The 16,474-nt window shown below is 42.2% G+C and overlaps 2 protein-coding genes across 13 annotated transcripts in view; both read right to left on the bottom strand.

Annotated features, from left to right (window-relative positions):
* On the bottom strand, window positions 1-7,202 carry LOC117766444. Of its 2 annotated transcripts, none has more exons than XM_034593464.1 (6): window positions 6,768-7,202; window positions 6,159-6,254; window positions 4,591-5,077; window positions 1,944-3,881; window positions 250-630; window positions 1-186 (listed from the first exon to the last, which is right to left on the bottom strand). In XM_034593464.1, exons 1-5 carry the CDS (start codon window positions 7,188-7,190, stop codon window positions 317-319), a joined length of 3,258 nt encoding a protein of 1,085 aa, XP_034449355.1. In that variant the 5' UTR covers window positions 7,191-7,202; the 3' UTR covers window positions 1-186; window positions 250-316. The 2 variants fall into 2 exon arrangements, with proteins under 2 accessions (XP_034449355.1, XP_034449364.1); XM_034593473.1 differs by having other exon boundaries at window positions 1,944-3,860.
* Window positions 7,203-9,767: 2,565 nt separating this feature from the next.
* ctnnd1 (catenin (cadherin-associated protein), delta 1) overlaps window positions 9,768-16,474 on the bottom strand; it is a 30,605-nt gene continuing 23,898 nt past the window's right edge. For 6 of the 11 annotated variants that reach the window (XM_034593537.1, XM_034593485.1, XM_034593504.1 and 3 more), the window contains 7 exons: window positions 15,802-15,952; window positions 15,483-15,678; window positions 15,195-15,388; window positions 14,447-14,494; window positions 13,838-13,920; window positions 12,286-12,340; window positions 9,768-11,857 (listed from right to left, as the gene is read on the bottom strand). In XM_034593537.1, coding sequence (XP_034449428.1) covers window positions 11,799-11,857; window positions 12,286-12,340; window positions 13,838-13,920; window positions 14,447-14,494; window positions 15,195-15,388; window positions 15,483-15,678; window positions 15,802-15,952 — 786 coding nt within the window. In that variant the 3' untranslated portion in view covers window positions 9,768-11,798. Of the gene's footprint in view, window positions 11,858-12,245; window positions 12,341-13,837; window positions 13,921-14,446; window positions 14,495-15,194; window positions 15,389-15,482; window positions 15,679-15,801; window positions 15,953-16,474 lie in introns of all 11 variants that reach the window. The other 5 variants (XM_034593561.1, XM_034593529.1, XM_034593519.1 and 2 more) reach the window with 2 other exon arrangements.

The following is a 16,474-nucleotide window of genomic DNA, read 5'->3' as shown; positions in this document are numbered from 1 at the left end:
TAACAGTCTGACCTTTCATATTTCACTCAAAATGTAAAATTATTACATTAACAAACATGTAAACAACATTAAGAACTTTTCTCAGACTTGTATAAACGCTTCAACATGTTGTTAATCAAAACTAAACAACTCTTTCAACGTAGTCTGCTGAACGAAATGAATGCAATAAACCTTTGATTCTTACATGTACAAAGCTTATTATACATTCCAGATACAAAGCAACAAAAATGCTTGGAAAATCTATTATTTACACACTTCACAACTGTGTGAACTTAATACAATCAGAACATAGAGAACATAAAACTGTATCTGAACTTTACTCTTCCTCATCTCCAGTCACATCAATCTCATTCACGTCTTCCTCCTCCTCCTCTTCATCTGGTATTATCTCCATGTTGTGTAGTCCATCCTCTCTGGTCTGCAGTTTGACTGGAGAGTACAGCAGGACATCCACCTCCTCCTCTTCCTCCTCACAGCCTGGGGTCCTGTTGATCCCACCAGCATCGGACAGACCTGGACCAGTTCTCTCAAGTGTCTGGGGCAGCAAGTAGTCATCTGAGGGTTTGTCTTTCTGAGGCAGGTCACTGCCGTCATCCTGGACGGCAGTCTGCTGTGTTGTATTTGACGCTCCTGTATCATAGGTTGTTCCAGCCAAAACAAAAAAAGATGAAGATAGATTATTCGGTCACTTTCCGAAGTTAGTGAGCCTTTTTTAAGTGATTAATTTTGTGAAGCTTCATCTTTTTGTCCGACATGCAAAACATGGCCACTGATTGATGTAAAAAAAAAAGCTGTGTAGTTGGGTCTCATGGTTACTTGTCATGTCTGTGACTTATTCACAGTTCCACCAAAAACATATTTCCTCTCCAAACTTCTCAGTTGCTTAAAATATTGTTTTTTAACTGAAAAGAGATTATGGCAAATTTATGTAAGAGAATTTAGTTGTTCGTTGTTTTCCAGACAGAGCCGACCTCTATGTTGGGACCACACATCTAACTTGAATAGGGATACATTAGTGTTTGAGCTGAAATAAAAATATTCACAGATGCTGAACTCACACGTATGCGATGCGTTACCTCTTGAGAGTGGGCGTGCCAGACGCTTGGTGCCAGTGTGATCATCATAACAACAACAACAAATACTGTTATATGTTTTCAACACACAACACAGCTGTGTCATGCTAGCTGTCAATACAATGTTTAGGATAAGTGCACAGGAAATAAAATCCACACTCAGATGAACACACACCAAGTTCACCAGCTGCCTCTGGCTCCTTTTTCACATTGAATCCTTCGATTGGCTGGTGCCTCTGTTGCCACCTGAAAAGTTAAGCTCTGCTCAACTTCTGCGAGCAACACAGCCTAACGGAACCATAATGCAGTTAGGCAACACATGACATCACCCAATTAAAAGTCAAGGAAAAGTGTTTCAGTTGAATAATTAACACATACGTGCGAGTCCTGCATGAGTGCATTGTACTACACAACCACTACCTTTATCACGAGTAGACATTGTGCTGGTTATAATTAAGCTATGTAATAAGTGTAGTGTATTGGAGTATGTTTGGATTGTTGTAATACTTTTCAGGAACTTCCTCGGACTCGGACTGATACCACTAAAGCTAAACTGTAGAATATGTTTGTGATCTGGCTGAACTAAGCCTTTAAACAGGGTTCCACTAATACCTGAATAAAGGGAGTTATGTCTCCATCTTGTTTTTCATTAAAATAACATTGTTCTAATCACATTTTATGCTAAATAAGTGTAATTCTTCATATTACCACCAGATGACACCAACGTTTTTCAGCCAAACCAATAAATCAAATAAAAATGTTTTAATGGTTCATTAGCTGGAGTTCAGTTACTAAGTTCCTAAGTGTTTGATATGACATTTCTTAATTTCACTGAACACAACAAAAAAAGGGCAGAACAAAAGGTCTAACCTTCATCAGGGTTCTTCAGCGGCTGCTCCCTGTCTGCTGATAACTTGGACACTTCTTCCAAAGCATCAAAGGAAAAGGCCGGTAGCTTTTCACCACAGATCACACTGGTCTCCTTACTCGTAGAGCTGCCGCTTTCTTCTCGCTGTGATTTACTTTTCTCATCTGTTGATTCGTTGAAGACTTGATTGTGATTTTTATTGATTGTGACCACGGCCTGAGATTCTTCACTCCTTCTCCTGTCTTGAGGCTGAACAATGTCAACGTCCTTCACGAACACCTCAGTCGATTCTTTACATGTGCTGTCTAAGGTAGCCACCCCTTCACTCTCTGCCGCTCTTTCAGGTTTATTTGTTTGGTTTTCTTTTGACTTCCTCATCTTTAAGTTTTTACTATTAATAAGCTTCTTAAACTCCTTCAGAATAACCATTCGTGGCCGTTTGTTGACCCCAGGTATTCTTACGTCTGGGTTTATGTCAGTAATGTCTGCTTCAGGTTGGCAATCTATCTCAATGGACTTCTTCAGTGGAACCTCCCCTGCTTCTGTACTTCTATTCCGCCTCCTTTTTTTGCACCTTTGCTTTGTTTTGTCCCCCTTTTCCAAATCGTCCTTCGGCAAACTGACTGTCTGCTGATGACTTCCTTCATCGTGGCTGTCCTTTTTGTCCACAGCAGGGTTGTTGTTTGGAGCAGTAAGATCTGGAGGTTTTTTCTTTGAAGGTCTTCCACGTTTTCGCCGTACGACTTCTTGTTTGTTCACCACTCTCTGGGCCACAGATTGTGCAGCTACAACATTTTCTGGGCTTGTCTCACTCAGTGATTCTTGGATTATTTTTACAAAACCCCTGGTTTTGATGGGAGTTCGGTCAGCGTCCAACCCAGACCGCCTGCGGTTCTTTCTTAGACTTTCTGTGACGAACGACGACTGATTTGGTTTCCCAACAAATTTGGATGGACTGTTCAAAGCGCCTGCAGCCTTTTCTCTTTCCTTCGCCAGCACATTGTTGCTTGACAAACTGACTTGACAAATGCTCAAGTTGATTTTGCTCTTTGTTGCATCACTGATTTTCACGTCTTTGTATGTCAATATAGAACCAGCAGCATCTTGCTGATGACTGGTGGACTTTGTCTTCTTTCTTTTACGTGCGACTTTAACACCTGTAGTGTCAAGTTCTTTCATCTTCCTGGGTTTAGATTTAAGCTCCAGAGGATTTGGTTGATCAGCAGATGCCGTTTTTCTCTCGGCCACTTCTTTCGCAGTACAAGATCCTGTCCAGGTTCCTCCATTCGGCTGATTCAACTCCACATGTTCTTGTCTTAGCTTTGACCAACAGCGGCCATTTATATCCTGTGGTAAAGACGCACTTTCATTTTTTCTGTGAGTAATTGTACTCAGAGGGAACTGCAGTGATCCAGGGTTACCTGCGAGCCAGGGTCGCCTTTGTAGAGATGGCTGCTGCTGAAATTTATTGCCAATATTCATTGAGTTGTTGAGGACAAACTGATATTTTGTTGATGAAGTACACGGCTCTAAGGGAGAGAGACATCGAGGAAGTCGGAAATCAGCCATGCAAGGTAAGGGCAGAGTATGAATGGACTGTGGATCATTTCCATTTGTCAGAGGGAAGATGTCAAAGTTGTGCAGATTTGGTCGTGAAGACGGTTCCTGGAATGCGGGGTAATTTATTTTCTGCACAGTGGAGAAGAAAGCTGAGGGTATGAGTGATCTTGCTGTAGGTGCTGCAGGACATACACTTTCTTGAGTTTTGGACAGTGGCGTTCTCTGATGGTTCATTCCATCTCGTTGCCACATGGATCTGACAGATGAGTGATACTGTGAAGAGAACTCCTGCTGCTGTTGGATCAGGGCAGGGTCTGGTAGAACAGATGAAAGTGCGGAGCAGCTGGGCAGGTTCTGAGCTGTGAAACAACAGGGGATACCTGTACAACAGGTGGGAAGACTGACATCAGTCCATCATGAATTACCAAAGCTGCAGTGGTTCAATGTTAGGGTGGTGGATTTGGATAGAGGCTACATCCATACCACTACATTTTAGTATTACAACGCATCACTGTTGCTACGTTTACATTTGCCGACCACAGTACCCTAGAGTTTTCAACCGCCTAAAATAGAACATTTTGGAAACGCCGCTGGTGCCGCTTTAGATTGAAAACTCCGGGGCTGTGTGGTATGGACCGGCAAAAATGGAGACGCTACCTGTCCGCTACCTGTTCACACTGGCACGCACATACACAGTGAACATTAATGATCATGCAACATGCATTTTCAGTATGAACAGAGATTAATACTGAGACTGAGCTAAAACAGCTTGTGTGGACAGGTTTAATATTTATTATGGATGTAGCCTTAGATTGTCTGTTGGTGTAATCGAATAAGAAGTGAGTGTACCAGGCAATACAAGATTCTGAGTTATTTTGACAGGACTGCTCTGTGCTTAAAATAAGCTGAAACAATCAATCGACAGGAAATCAAACAAGAACTAAAGTAATGTGAAAATCAATTCTTATTCATTCCGATTCTCAGTTTTGTGCTTTTTTTGTCTCAAATGTTAGTAAATATTATTTGGGTTTTTGTGATTTTCTGTTAACTAACAAAACTTATCTAAAGTAAACTAAAGCATCTACATACCTGTTTCTGTTGAGCAATTTGGTGTCCCCAAATCCTGGTAAAACACACACCCTGCTGTGCTGACACCAGCGTGCATATGACTGTGGCCTGCTTCTTTATGTGTAACAGGGATATTGCAGACAGACGATCCTCCGCCTTGGCTCTGCTGACCGTGATGAGACCCCCTGCAGTCCCTCTCCAGGTTGGGCAGGATGTTGAGGCCCATCATGATGTCCTCTAGCAGCTTTTCTATCTGCTCATCGGACTCCTCTACAGAGCCCTGACCCTGGAGGAGTGGGGAGGCCTCGATGCCATCGTTTTGGTTTGGGGTGAAGCAGTTGCTAGATGGCACTTGGGAGTCAGAGGAAGTATTGGGGTGAGGTGGTGATTTGGGGGAGTTGGTGGTGGCCGACTGAAGAAAGAGGGAGTCTGGATTCTGCACTGAGCTTGGCTGGACAGTGGAGGGAGGAGGTGGGACGTTTAAAACCTCTGTGTTTGGCGTTTTGTCCTATAGACGAGTGAAGAAGGTGTGAGAAAGAAGCAGATCTTCTGTTAGGTTCAGGGTGAAAATAAGATTCCAATATAAAATGGGGTCATTCACAAAAACATTACCATTTATAACTGTTTTCTGCTAACCCCACATGTACAGTTCAGACTGTGCTTCTTTTGGGATATTCTTTGAAACATACTTAGGTCCGTTTTGCTTACTATATTCATTTTTGCATTGGCTAACAAAACCCTTGGAAACTAGATTGTCACTCAGAAGAGCATGCACCTCAACCAAGGCCCAACAGTCCCCTTATGAAACTATGTATTTAAATTCACTTGACCAGGTTTTTATTGGGATCTGCACCAAATTGCACACATTCATAAATATCCTCTAAACATGCCTGATTATTTTCACAAAGAGCCATGAATAATACTGTGAGAAATCAATGAAAGTGTTGAAAAACATTTCATCTCGAAACGTGAACAAAGTTTAATTGTCGGCTTTTATTTTTGTTTAATTTGACCTGTAGCCCAGATCCGATGAATATGTGATGAGTTCTTTCCTTCCACCTAGTTTCATGGTAATCAGTCCAGTATTATTTGCCTAATCTTGCTAACAAACACATGGAGGGGGGTGTCAATTTTCTTTGGCAGACGTAACAAAGCAATTGTTAAATGTTTGTGTTGAAAATTGATTTAGAAAAATATTTTTCACTATTCTATTTTTTCAACTTCAATATATGGTAATAAACTGTGGTTTACATAACATGAGGGCATGTTTTTAGCTATTAAAGCTTTTATTGATGTTATGCAGGGGAGTTAATATGACCCAGCTTTGTAGCTGTAGTAACATTAGTTTCAAGGTTAAATGTATATTGTTGTTTATGATAAAACACCTACATCTTATATACACAATGCATGATGAATGTGTGGGTGGCTGTCTTCTATAAGCTTCACTTGTTATTCTGTCAAAACACTGCCCTGCGCCAAAAAGACGCATTGTCCATCTCATACTGGACATTATAATAAATTCATGTTATTTTAAACACACCATATCATCTTGTCAAATCATATATAGATTCATGGTCATACTTATCCACCTGTTTCAGTGAGGTGAAACTTGACAGGGTGTCATGTGTGTCTTGCCCACTCACCACCTCCCACACTTCTCCTGTGGTCCTCCTCTTCAGCTTCACCTGCACGCAGGGAAGAAAACACCGCAACGATGAGAACGCAGAGTTAAAGGCGCTCAGAAGACATCACAAACACATCACATTCAAGTCGTGACAACTTTGTCATGAAAATACATTTTCCTTTCCTTGCGTTTCTTTTTTCATGAACTGAAGCGTGGAAGGGAAAATAGAGATGTGAGTAAACTTTAATTTAAAAACTTTAAATTTTAAAAATGTGTTTGCAGCAAATCAACACTGGTGTCTGCCCTTATCACTTAAAGCTCTCTTGACATCTTAGTCTATGTCTTCTCCATGTACGGCTCTGCTTTATAATTCTGAGATTTTTGTATCCTTTTTTGTTTTTTCATTTTTGTGTTTGTCGAAACATCATCAACATATCCACTCGCTTGCAGGGAATCGTGTGGAGGATGCGTTCTCACATAAAGCCCCTCTTGACTGTCAGGAGATTTAGGAGGACGGTGCATGTGTCAGTGGTGATAATATACAGTAGTGTCAGAGTTTATGTACACAACTAACCTTGACAGAAATCGGAGTGGTCTCTGTCATCTCCTGCATCTGTTTCATCTTGGCCAGGCTCTTCATCCCGACACAGACGTGCCTCTTGTCTGAAGACTTTTCTCTTTCTTCCTCTGGTGTCTCATCTCTGTTAAATTGGCTTGGCTGCTCTGTATCTTGTCTGCTGTCAGCCATCTCACCGTCTCTTTTTCCATTCTCAGGGTTTGTCCCATCCTCTGCCAAAACCTGTACGCTGTCCTCAAACTCAGACAACTGCTGGACGGTGGGGTCTTCCTGATGCCTTTGGGAGTTTGAGTCATCATCAAGAGAGAGCCGGAAGGTCAACATGTCGCTGGACAAAGCTGGAGTTGACGTGCTATCGGTCACAATTCTACAGGAATTGCTTAATGGAGAGTTTCCATCACTTGGTGCACCACTGTGCATGCTGGGAATGACTGGGCAAGACATGGAGGAAAATTGTTTAACATGTGTGATGCTTTGGGGTTGCAACATGACAGGAAAATCCAAACTTTGAGCTCCAGGCTCTGGGGTTGGAGGTGTAGCTTGTGTGGAGCAATCAATAGACCTGACCAATGACCTTTCAGCAGCTTTAACAGTCTGTGTTCCTGTAGATGTACAACTTCTCTTTTCAGCTGGAGCATCTGTATCCTTCCTTTCAGCCATCTCAGCTTGAATTTGTGCATCTTTCATTGTCCTGCTTTCATCCTTCCTTCTCTTTTCTGCTTGAAAGCCATTCTGTCTTTCACTCTCGGGATTCTTCCGCCTCCTCTCCTGGGGTTCTGCCCTCCATATTCCCCCCTCTTTGAGATCTGTGATCCCAAACTGGCGGGCTAACGCCAGCACGTCATTCTGCTCCACGCTCCCTTTTACCTCCAGCTCGCCAGAGTATAGCAGACCAACCAGCTTCAGCAGGGTCTGGGCCTTCACAGCCTGGAGCTGGAGCTGATACTTCTGGCCGGATGGAGGAGATGGGCAGGACGACAGCTTCCAAGACAGGTAAGGGCTGAGTGCTGCAAGAACGCAACTGTGGGCGGGCACTGAAATACCTTCACAAAAAAAAGAGGTGATTAAAAAATAAGTTTATATATTTGGTTTCACTTGAATTTAAACCGTGTGCTCCATCAGCATTGTGTTTTTATAAGCTGTACGGCTCACCCTCCGTTTGTATCAGGGTATCACAGAACTGGGAGTTGTTTTGCTGTCTCTGCAGCTCTCCCACAAGCTGCATCTCAAAGCCGGGCCACCAGTACCTCCGCATGTCCACATAGGAACTGGGAGGACAGAAAAAGGTGGAGGACAAGAATGAAGGATAAAAACTGTTATGGACGAAGACACAAAGATCCAGAACACTCACTCGTGGTACTAGTGGTACGTTACCTATATTTGCATATGTTCAGGTGAAGCTATACCTGTATACAACGTGTCTACATTCAAAAATCCACACTAGCCCTAGGCTGGTGGTCTTGAATTTCTTCCTTCAAGCTCACGTCCTCTACCAGAGGGAGCCTGAGGGTTCTTTGCAGTAAGTTAGCAGTTCCTAGGACTTCCCTCTTCTAGACAGAGATCTCAGATGCTGTTCCTGGAATCGGCTGCAGTCCCTCTCTCAGTTTGGGGTTAACAGCCCTGAGTGCTCCGATTACCACTGGCACCACTGTTGCCTTCACTTTAAAAAAAATTCTCTAGCTTCTCCTTCAGCCCTTGGTATTTTTCAAGCTTCTCGTGTTTATTCTTCTTGATGTCGCTGTCCCGTGAGATCGCTACATCTATCATAGCTGCCGTCTTCTGCGGTTTGTCAACCATCACCATTTATCTGTCTGGATCTGGAAGTCCCGCAAGATCTTAGCTCGCTCTTTCTCAACCACCTTTGGAGGAGTCTTGTGCTCAGCGCCTGTTCTTGTGCAGCCATGATAAGCGACTCTGTGCTGTCTTTTCATCAGCCTTTTCCAGACACTTCTTCTATCTGCATTCATGTCTATTACTTATTATACATTTGCTGGCCAAGCATTTGTTCAGGGGCTCTAAATGGCCCTCTAGTGGTTAAGTTCAGGACGTCACTTATCATTATGATGTTGGAGTGAAGTCTTTGTTGAAAAGTTGATTGTTTATTATATTTTGTCTTTTCTATTAAGTAAATGTAGTTTTTTTGTTTGTCTATTAGGGCTAGACCTTTAAGGAGATGGTTCATCTCAAGAATCCTCATGAATAAACTTGTACCAACATCTTGATTATAATGAACAAGGAGGTAACTGTGTGCAAATATAAACTCTGGGACTTTGTAATGTCACTACAGCTGAGTATGGCTCGGCACGGCTCGGTTCACTTTATTATGATAGCAGGTGATGGCTCGGCCGCACGTGGTGCAGTAGAGCTGCGCTCGCGCTACGTTAGCATTGACGAACTTGATTTTTAAACATCTTTACTTTTACAGTCAAACTCATATATTTACCTCTGGCGCCTGCTTTAGCCACATGCTTCAACTTGACGAATCATCTCCACAATGAGTTAGACGGTAAAATACAGCTAGTAGCATAATTAAACACTATGCGGCTGGTAGCTAGCTAACTTATTAGCAGAGAAGGGGGGAGGGGGGGTTGTTCAACAGCGTAATTAAATATGCAATGACCACTATATTCACAAATGATTCTTTAAAAAATGTAGCCCATTAGGTTTTATAAACGTTATTTGAACTTTAAAACAGTGTAACTTCAACTATTTAATTAGCAAGTTAGCTAACTTTATAGTAAAATTCACACATTGGGGCTAAAGCTTCGTAGCTGGAAAAGGGCACTTACCAGTATTTCCCTGTCGCAGTAGATTTGTGTTTTACACTTCAATTCAAGCGACATTGAGCTAAACCTGTGAAATAAAGTCAGAGGCTCTGGATGCTGAACACGTCTCCTCCTCACCTGAGATACCGAGGCGATGACTGACAGCGCCACCTTCTGGACGGGTCACCCATCACGAAGTGGTGTGATCAACAAAAAAAAAAACAAGGGGCTCCGAGAAATCATTTTCTTTTTTATTAAAAACAGTATTGCTAGTTACATAATTCATTCATAAATGAGAATGTGCAACTTTTAAGAGCCAAGGCAAAGAGATTAAGGTGTAGTCCAGAATCAGATTGTGTTTTTATCCATTAGTGTTCCAGTATGTGATGACTGTTGGAGGATTTTGTTTAGCTAACGTATTCTGCATTTAAGACATTAACTCAAAGTTTTCAATCTAAACATAAAAACTGATTGCATATGCGTTCACCCAGAGCACCCAAAACAATTAAACCCAAATCAGAATATCCAAAAAAAGTATATAAAATCATTAAAATTAACAAATATTCTCTTGTATATATAGTTTTAATGTGCTTTTATTTTTTTCTCCACTTTATCTAATAGCAAATTCTGGTCTATGCCTCCTTACACAGATTTTCTACCACAAACCCTCACGCTCCTCTCGTCTTTTAGTCGGTCCGCTCTCAAAGGCAACGTGTTACTTTGAGAAACTGAGGCTTCCTCTGTAGTGTTTCAGTTGGCATGGACAACTCAGAAAATGTTCAAATAAAACATAAGGGGGGGGGGGGGAGAGACACACATTAGCCTCCCCAGTGCTTCTTTAAATCTACCACTCCGTAAGTATCTACATCTCACTCTGCACTAGGAATAGGCATTTGTCTACAGAACGAGCACTGGAACAAAAGCAGACAGTGCTGTGTCATCTCCCATGTACTGGTCTGAAGTCGTAAAGCCAGGCAGGCTGTGGGTTTGTGAAGCAGTCAATGATACAGAACTCAAGAGTTTTATACCTCGTTAAAAAAAAAAAAGAATCAACTCTTACATACATACAAGTTCACATCTTCCATCATCTTGCAGAATAGAAAACTGCTGAGTTCCATATACAGTATTATTCCAATTAGGAACCTGCTGAGAAAAAGACTCTTTGATTGGTTACCAATGTCATGTTGAGCACACCCATCAGACCTATCCTGAATGAGCGAGGCACTCCAGTTAGCCCACTGTTCGAGACCATCTTGTATGTACACATTCATAAAGATTATGGACAATGAGATGGACCCAATGAATCCCGTGATATCGCCCAGAGAATTACAAAGAGGCTTACATGTTACAGAAAGATAGAAACATAGTACAGACGTAATGTCTATTCCTCCGCTCCATTTCTGTCCCCTTTATATCTACAGATCACAATCAAATACAGAACTATGCAGCATTCGCATGCACCTAGGGGATGGTCGGTCACTGACGAACACTGCGTACAAAACAAAACAGCTGACATTTCAATGTAGCTGCTGTTAAAAAGAGTGTGTGTGTGATGTTCTTGCATTCAATATTGGCAGTCGCAGCAGTAGCAGTGTCATTTGGCACATGTACATTACTGTGGTACAGAGCAAAGCAAAAAGATTAGCAACCACTACCAACACAGAAGCAGAAGGTTTACACATATCTGATTACTTGATAAACATTGGTTCTCAGTGGTAGGAAGTTTTTTTTGTCATATTTAACAATCAGAAAAAAAGAAACATTCCCTCAGTTTGATCAAAACAGAGTGTAATAGCCTTTTATGTTTCACCAAAAAGTGTCCTGTTCCGATCCCGGTTCATTTTAATGCGTTTAATAAGTCTAAGCTCCGACCTCCAAGAGATACAAAAGTCCTCAGATGAGGCCCGATGAGCGTTAGTGTTGTCCAAGTCGTAGTGTTGTTGTGAAGTGATGTAGTGTTTTTGCCACAGTATCTGATCGAGTGGTAAGCATCTTTTCTTTTTTTTGGAGTTTAGGGTCACGCAGAGCTTAAAGTGGTCATAGTGTCACATCCGCTAGTCCACAGGGAGTGTAGCTCCCCCTCAGTTTTCCATGTGGTTTCATTAGTGTGTCAGTCGCAGGGGAGGAATGTAACAAAGAGAGAGAGAGAGAGAGAGAGAGAGAGAGAGAGAGAGAGAGAGAGATGGGCTGCAAAAAGAGTGAGGAGGGACAGAAGAGTTGAGTGTTAATCCCATCGGCAGCGTGGTGATCCCCCATCGTCAGTTCAGCAAGGGCAGTAGGTGGGAGGAGGCTGTCGTCTTGTGATGCACACAATCAGTTTTTCTGCAAGAGAAGAAGAGGCCACCAGTGAGGGCACTGATCATGCGCAGTGGCTAACGTGAGGCACTCGAGTGGGAAGAATCACATGTTTGAAAATTAAGATTCACAGGAAAAGTACGGTACATAACCTTGGCTGCAGGCAACAACGTTACAACACTTCAGACAAAAATTACACAAACTGTGCAGTGAGAAAAAAAACACATCTGAGGAGAACTTAAATAAAGTTCACTGACACTTTTCACCAGCAGGGGGAGCAAAAACAACACATTCAAATACAGTATTATGGAAGCTCAGTGAAAACATTGTCAAACACAGTCACAGTTGTACTACACAACACAAGATATCAGGCCATACAGTGAGCTGAGAGCAGCAGCCGGGGGGACACACATACCATGCGCTGACATGCAGTGTGACAGTGGGTGTAGCCTAACCATCGTAAGAATCCATTAGAGGCAAAGAGGCCTGCCTCTCCCCATACATCCCTCCCTGAGAGAGAGAAAGAGAGAGAGAAAGGAGGAGTGTGTGATAGATTCAGACAGAAAGAGGAGAGAGACAGAAACAAGGCACACAGCGATGAGGGGGTGAGTAAAGGAAGAGGGTTAAGTGTGAACGACGTGAATAATAAGAGGAAAAGAAACAGAGGAGAAGTTAGATGGAGAGAAAAAGTGGAGGGAAATAAGGCATCGAATGAGAAGAGAAAAAGGGGTTAGAGAGGTTTGTTAATTTTTGACGTGTTTCAGGGGAAAAAAAGAACACCAGTGAGATATATGTGCAAGTCACATCAACCACAGTGCTTTAATGAGACATGAATTGTGTATGTGAGTTCTGTGTTTGTGTGTGAGCATGTTCATTCACACTGTTCTGTTTTCAGCTTAAAGGGATAGTTCACAGAAAAAATGAAAATTCACTTGGATGACACCACAGGAGCAGTATGGAGGCATGTTATGTTTTTTCTGTTGTTTTATTACGTCTGAAGGAGTGGTCACCATTTACTTAAATTGTATTGGATTTTGCTGCAACAAAGTTTACCCCTGAAACTCCAAAAGGGTTTTGTGGACTCAACACTTCACCCACCCCTCCTTCGGCATAGTGGGGAGTAGATAATGAGTGAATTTTCCTTTTTTGGTAAACTATCCCTTTAAGGTGGAGATACTGTATTAGGGGTGTCATAGTCATCACCAAAGTGACACAACATAAATTGTGCGATACCTTAATCACTGTAATAAATGAATAAGGTCAGGTATCCACACTCTGTTATGTAAACGTTGTCGCTGTTTTGCGATAGCGAAAGGTGGAAACACCGGCAACCTGTGCTGCCACTTAAAAAACGTCATGTCCGTAAATGAGGTGGCAACGTGCATCCGCACCTACACCAGCACGCGGATAACCACCCCCAGTGGAGCATGTTCCAAAACCTCACTGGTGTCACTCCAGGCATCGTTAACCGCTGCCACACCATATACGACAAGACTAGTAAGAGATGGAAAGATGGACATGCTTTTCCTCCCAAAATTTGAAAATAATAAAGTAATACTGTGATACAGGTACAGTCACGTTCCAAAAGTGACAAATACTGCGATATTAATTTGAGGTTAAATTGCTGAATATATTAAGAAATCTAGGAGTTCAAGAGATGTGTACGTGCCAGATGATTAATCTTTTCCCTACGACTTCCACATTTTTTTCCTCCTGACAGCTTTTGCTCTACAGACTACACTAAGGTTTCCTGAATTCACTGGAAAATGTGTGCAACAGAGTTACATCCTGTGAGAAACCGTTCTGCTGTGAAAAAAAAGTCTGCTCTCATCTGTACTTTTAATTCTCACAATCATGTGTTGCAGGTGAAGTGTAGGTCGTATGTAATAGAGCTTATGTTCAAATTAAAGGATGTTAGGTAAATTTGCTTTAAGGTGCAGTCATGCAGGGTAATGTATGTAGGGGGGGGGGGGGTGTTGTGTGTGTGCACATGTGGCCAGTGGTTACCTGTACTGCATCTTTGTCAGCAGGTTCGAGTGTATTATCTAGAGTGTTTCTTCTCCCTCTCTGGTCCAGTGTGGAGTAGGCATCTTCAAGGAGAAAAATATGTTAACCCAGAGGTCAATATTTGTGTTGGTATGTCCGGCCAGTGTCGCATTTTGCATGACACAATTAAAAAAAACAATTGGCTCTCGCACATTGTTCCCAAGATGTTAAAAACAGTGAGTACACAAACGTTCACGGTGCCATGTTTCCAACACAGCCGATCGGAGCCGGAGCCGATAAAATTCACATTGTAGACAAAAGCCAGATGTCAGTGGGTGTTTTTTTGCGGGCAACACTGGATGTACATGTAGCTCATGACGGCTGCATCACTAATCTGTTCCGTCTCCTGCATGTCTATTGTTCACACAGTGTGTGTCTGCGTGCCTGCAGCAGAGCTTCTACATTCTGGTGTAACAACTGTATTTAGTTGACTAAAAGTATAACTATATATTCAACTACATGCCATACTCTACGGTATGAATCAGATTTACACTTGATTTCAATCTCGATCCCCAAATCCCTAACCCAGGTATGTGTGTTAGTGTGTGTGTTCTCTGTTTTCACACTCACCTGGTCCCAAGTCATTCATTGGAATCATATCCCGATCCCCTTTGCCGCCTGTGTATCAAAGACACAAACACACTGAGCATCACTATCCCTGTTTCTCTGCAAAGTTAAATGTTTCTGTTCCCTCAGATAGCCAGAGCATCTCCTGCTAAAGACAGAAGTGTGTAGGTGTGCGAGTGTTGAATTCAAGCCAGCTATTATTTGCAAATATATAGTTAAAGTTAGGAAACTTCTAAGTCTGTGTCAAAAAGCATAAAGATCTTTGACACATATAACAGACATTTAAACAAAGTGTGGTGATGGACAACTCTAGTTGAGATTATCTAAAATACCCCACTGTGGTCCTTAAATGTCTTGCATGCTAAGCAGGTTAAGAAAAAATTCATAGTTAATTCTTTGAAATCTGCAAAGAGCCTATATAGGAACAAGCTGCTAGTAAATCAGACAAATCTTAGTTTGGACTGAAATACCAAACATCATCATCAATTCATCATTATTCAGATAACTGAGATCAAATACTTAATTTAAAATATATCAAAATCACAGTCAGTTATTCATTTTAAAGGAGTAGCAATAGTCAGCTTAGTATATATTGCAGGTATTAGTCTTAATAAAGCTTTGATTCAAATGAACAGAAAAATAAGAAATACTTAACGCTGCTTTACAAACGAAGCTTAAACTTTACAGAAGATCTATGGGAAGAGGACACTTTGCTTTCACTACATCAACAACGAGCCATTCACTCCCTCACCTTTGTCTATGAGTGGCAGTGTACTGTCCTCATATCCTCCATTGGCTCTGCTGTTGTTGCTGGGAGGGTTCAGGTTGACCATGAAGTCGGTCTTCTTCCAGCCGTCCTTCTCCAAAGTGCGCCGCAGCTCCTTGTATCCCCACACTGTCTGCAGCACCAGGCCGGCGCCACGCACCTCCCGCTCTGAACGATTACTGTTGGACAGAACGGCAAAGAGACGGAATTAAAAAAAAACATATTATAAGGAGAGGAAGAAATTCAAAACTGTGAAACAGAGAAGCGTCTTACCCGTCCTTGTTAATGAGCACCAGTCTCTCGATGCCCTGTGAGGCCCTGAGGATCTTGGCTGCTTCCAGACTGGAGCCCAGCACCTCATGAAGCGTGCTCAATACCGACACCACCGTCTCTTCTGACAGCGCTCGCACCGGCTGACTCTGACCCCCACCGGGCAGGTTGGCAACAAGGTGAGGCACTGCATGTTTTCCTAACAACACACGAGAGGTTAAAACATTTCAGTATTATTCTGGTTTCCATGAATCTTACTGGTATTCCATGTTTAAGTGTGAGCTCTTACGTAATGCAACTGAGACACACAGAAAGCACTCACCTAGTAGATCTCTATTACGTGCATCAATAGCCATGTTGCGGAGGGCTCCAGACATGGCTCGGACCACGCGGTCGTTCCCGTGTGCCAGCAGCTCAGTCATCATGGGTAGACCCTTCTCCTGGCGCAGCAAGGCACGGATGTATCGCCCATACTAAACATAGACAAACATATATTTTTGTTTAATTAAGGGGCTACTTTATAAGTGTGTGACTGACTGATGACCTGCCCTAGGTGAACACAGCCTCTGGTATCACACATGCCGATATTACTCTCCTGAACATGAAGTGCACTATTCAGATGTTTTCATTGTGTCTGTATCATCTGCTTGATGACATGTGCTGAACCTGAGGGTGCCTCCCTGCCTCTATTCCAATGGCTTCACCACTTCACCACCCCTTGTAGGTAAAACACACATTTGCACTCAAGTGGTCTCCCATCAGTGGGATCTGATTATTTCTTCCCTCTGCAAACAGAAATATAACTATGGAAAGAAGTGCACAAAGCACCATCTTTGACTAAATTTGCAATAATAGCTTTAAAATTAAACAGCACATTTACAGCATTTTGTAGATGATCATATCAAAAGAAACCTGAATGATTACACAGTATTAATACTGGAGGTCGGCAAGTATTAAGTAATATTTCAAAGTCCTTTTCCTGGATTATTGCGTCT

Source organism: Hippoglossus hippoglossus, chromosome 1 (assembly GCF_009819705.1).
Source record: "Hippoglossus hippoglossus isolate fHipHip1 chromosome 1, fHipHip1.pri, whole genome shotgun sequence".
Classification (NCBI taxonomy): domain Eukaryota; kingdom Metazoa; phylum Chordata; class Actinopteri; order Pleuronectiformes; family Pleuronectidae; genus Hippoglossus; species Hippoglossus hippoglossus.
This window is presented reverse-complemented; position numbering and strand designations above follow the sequence as displayed.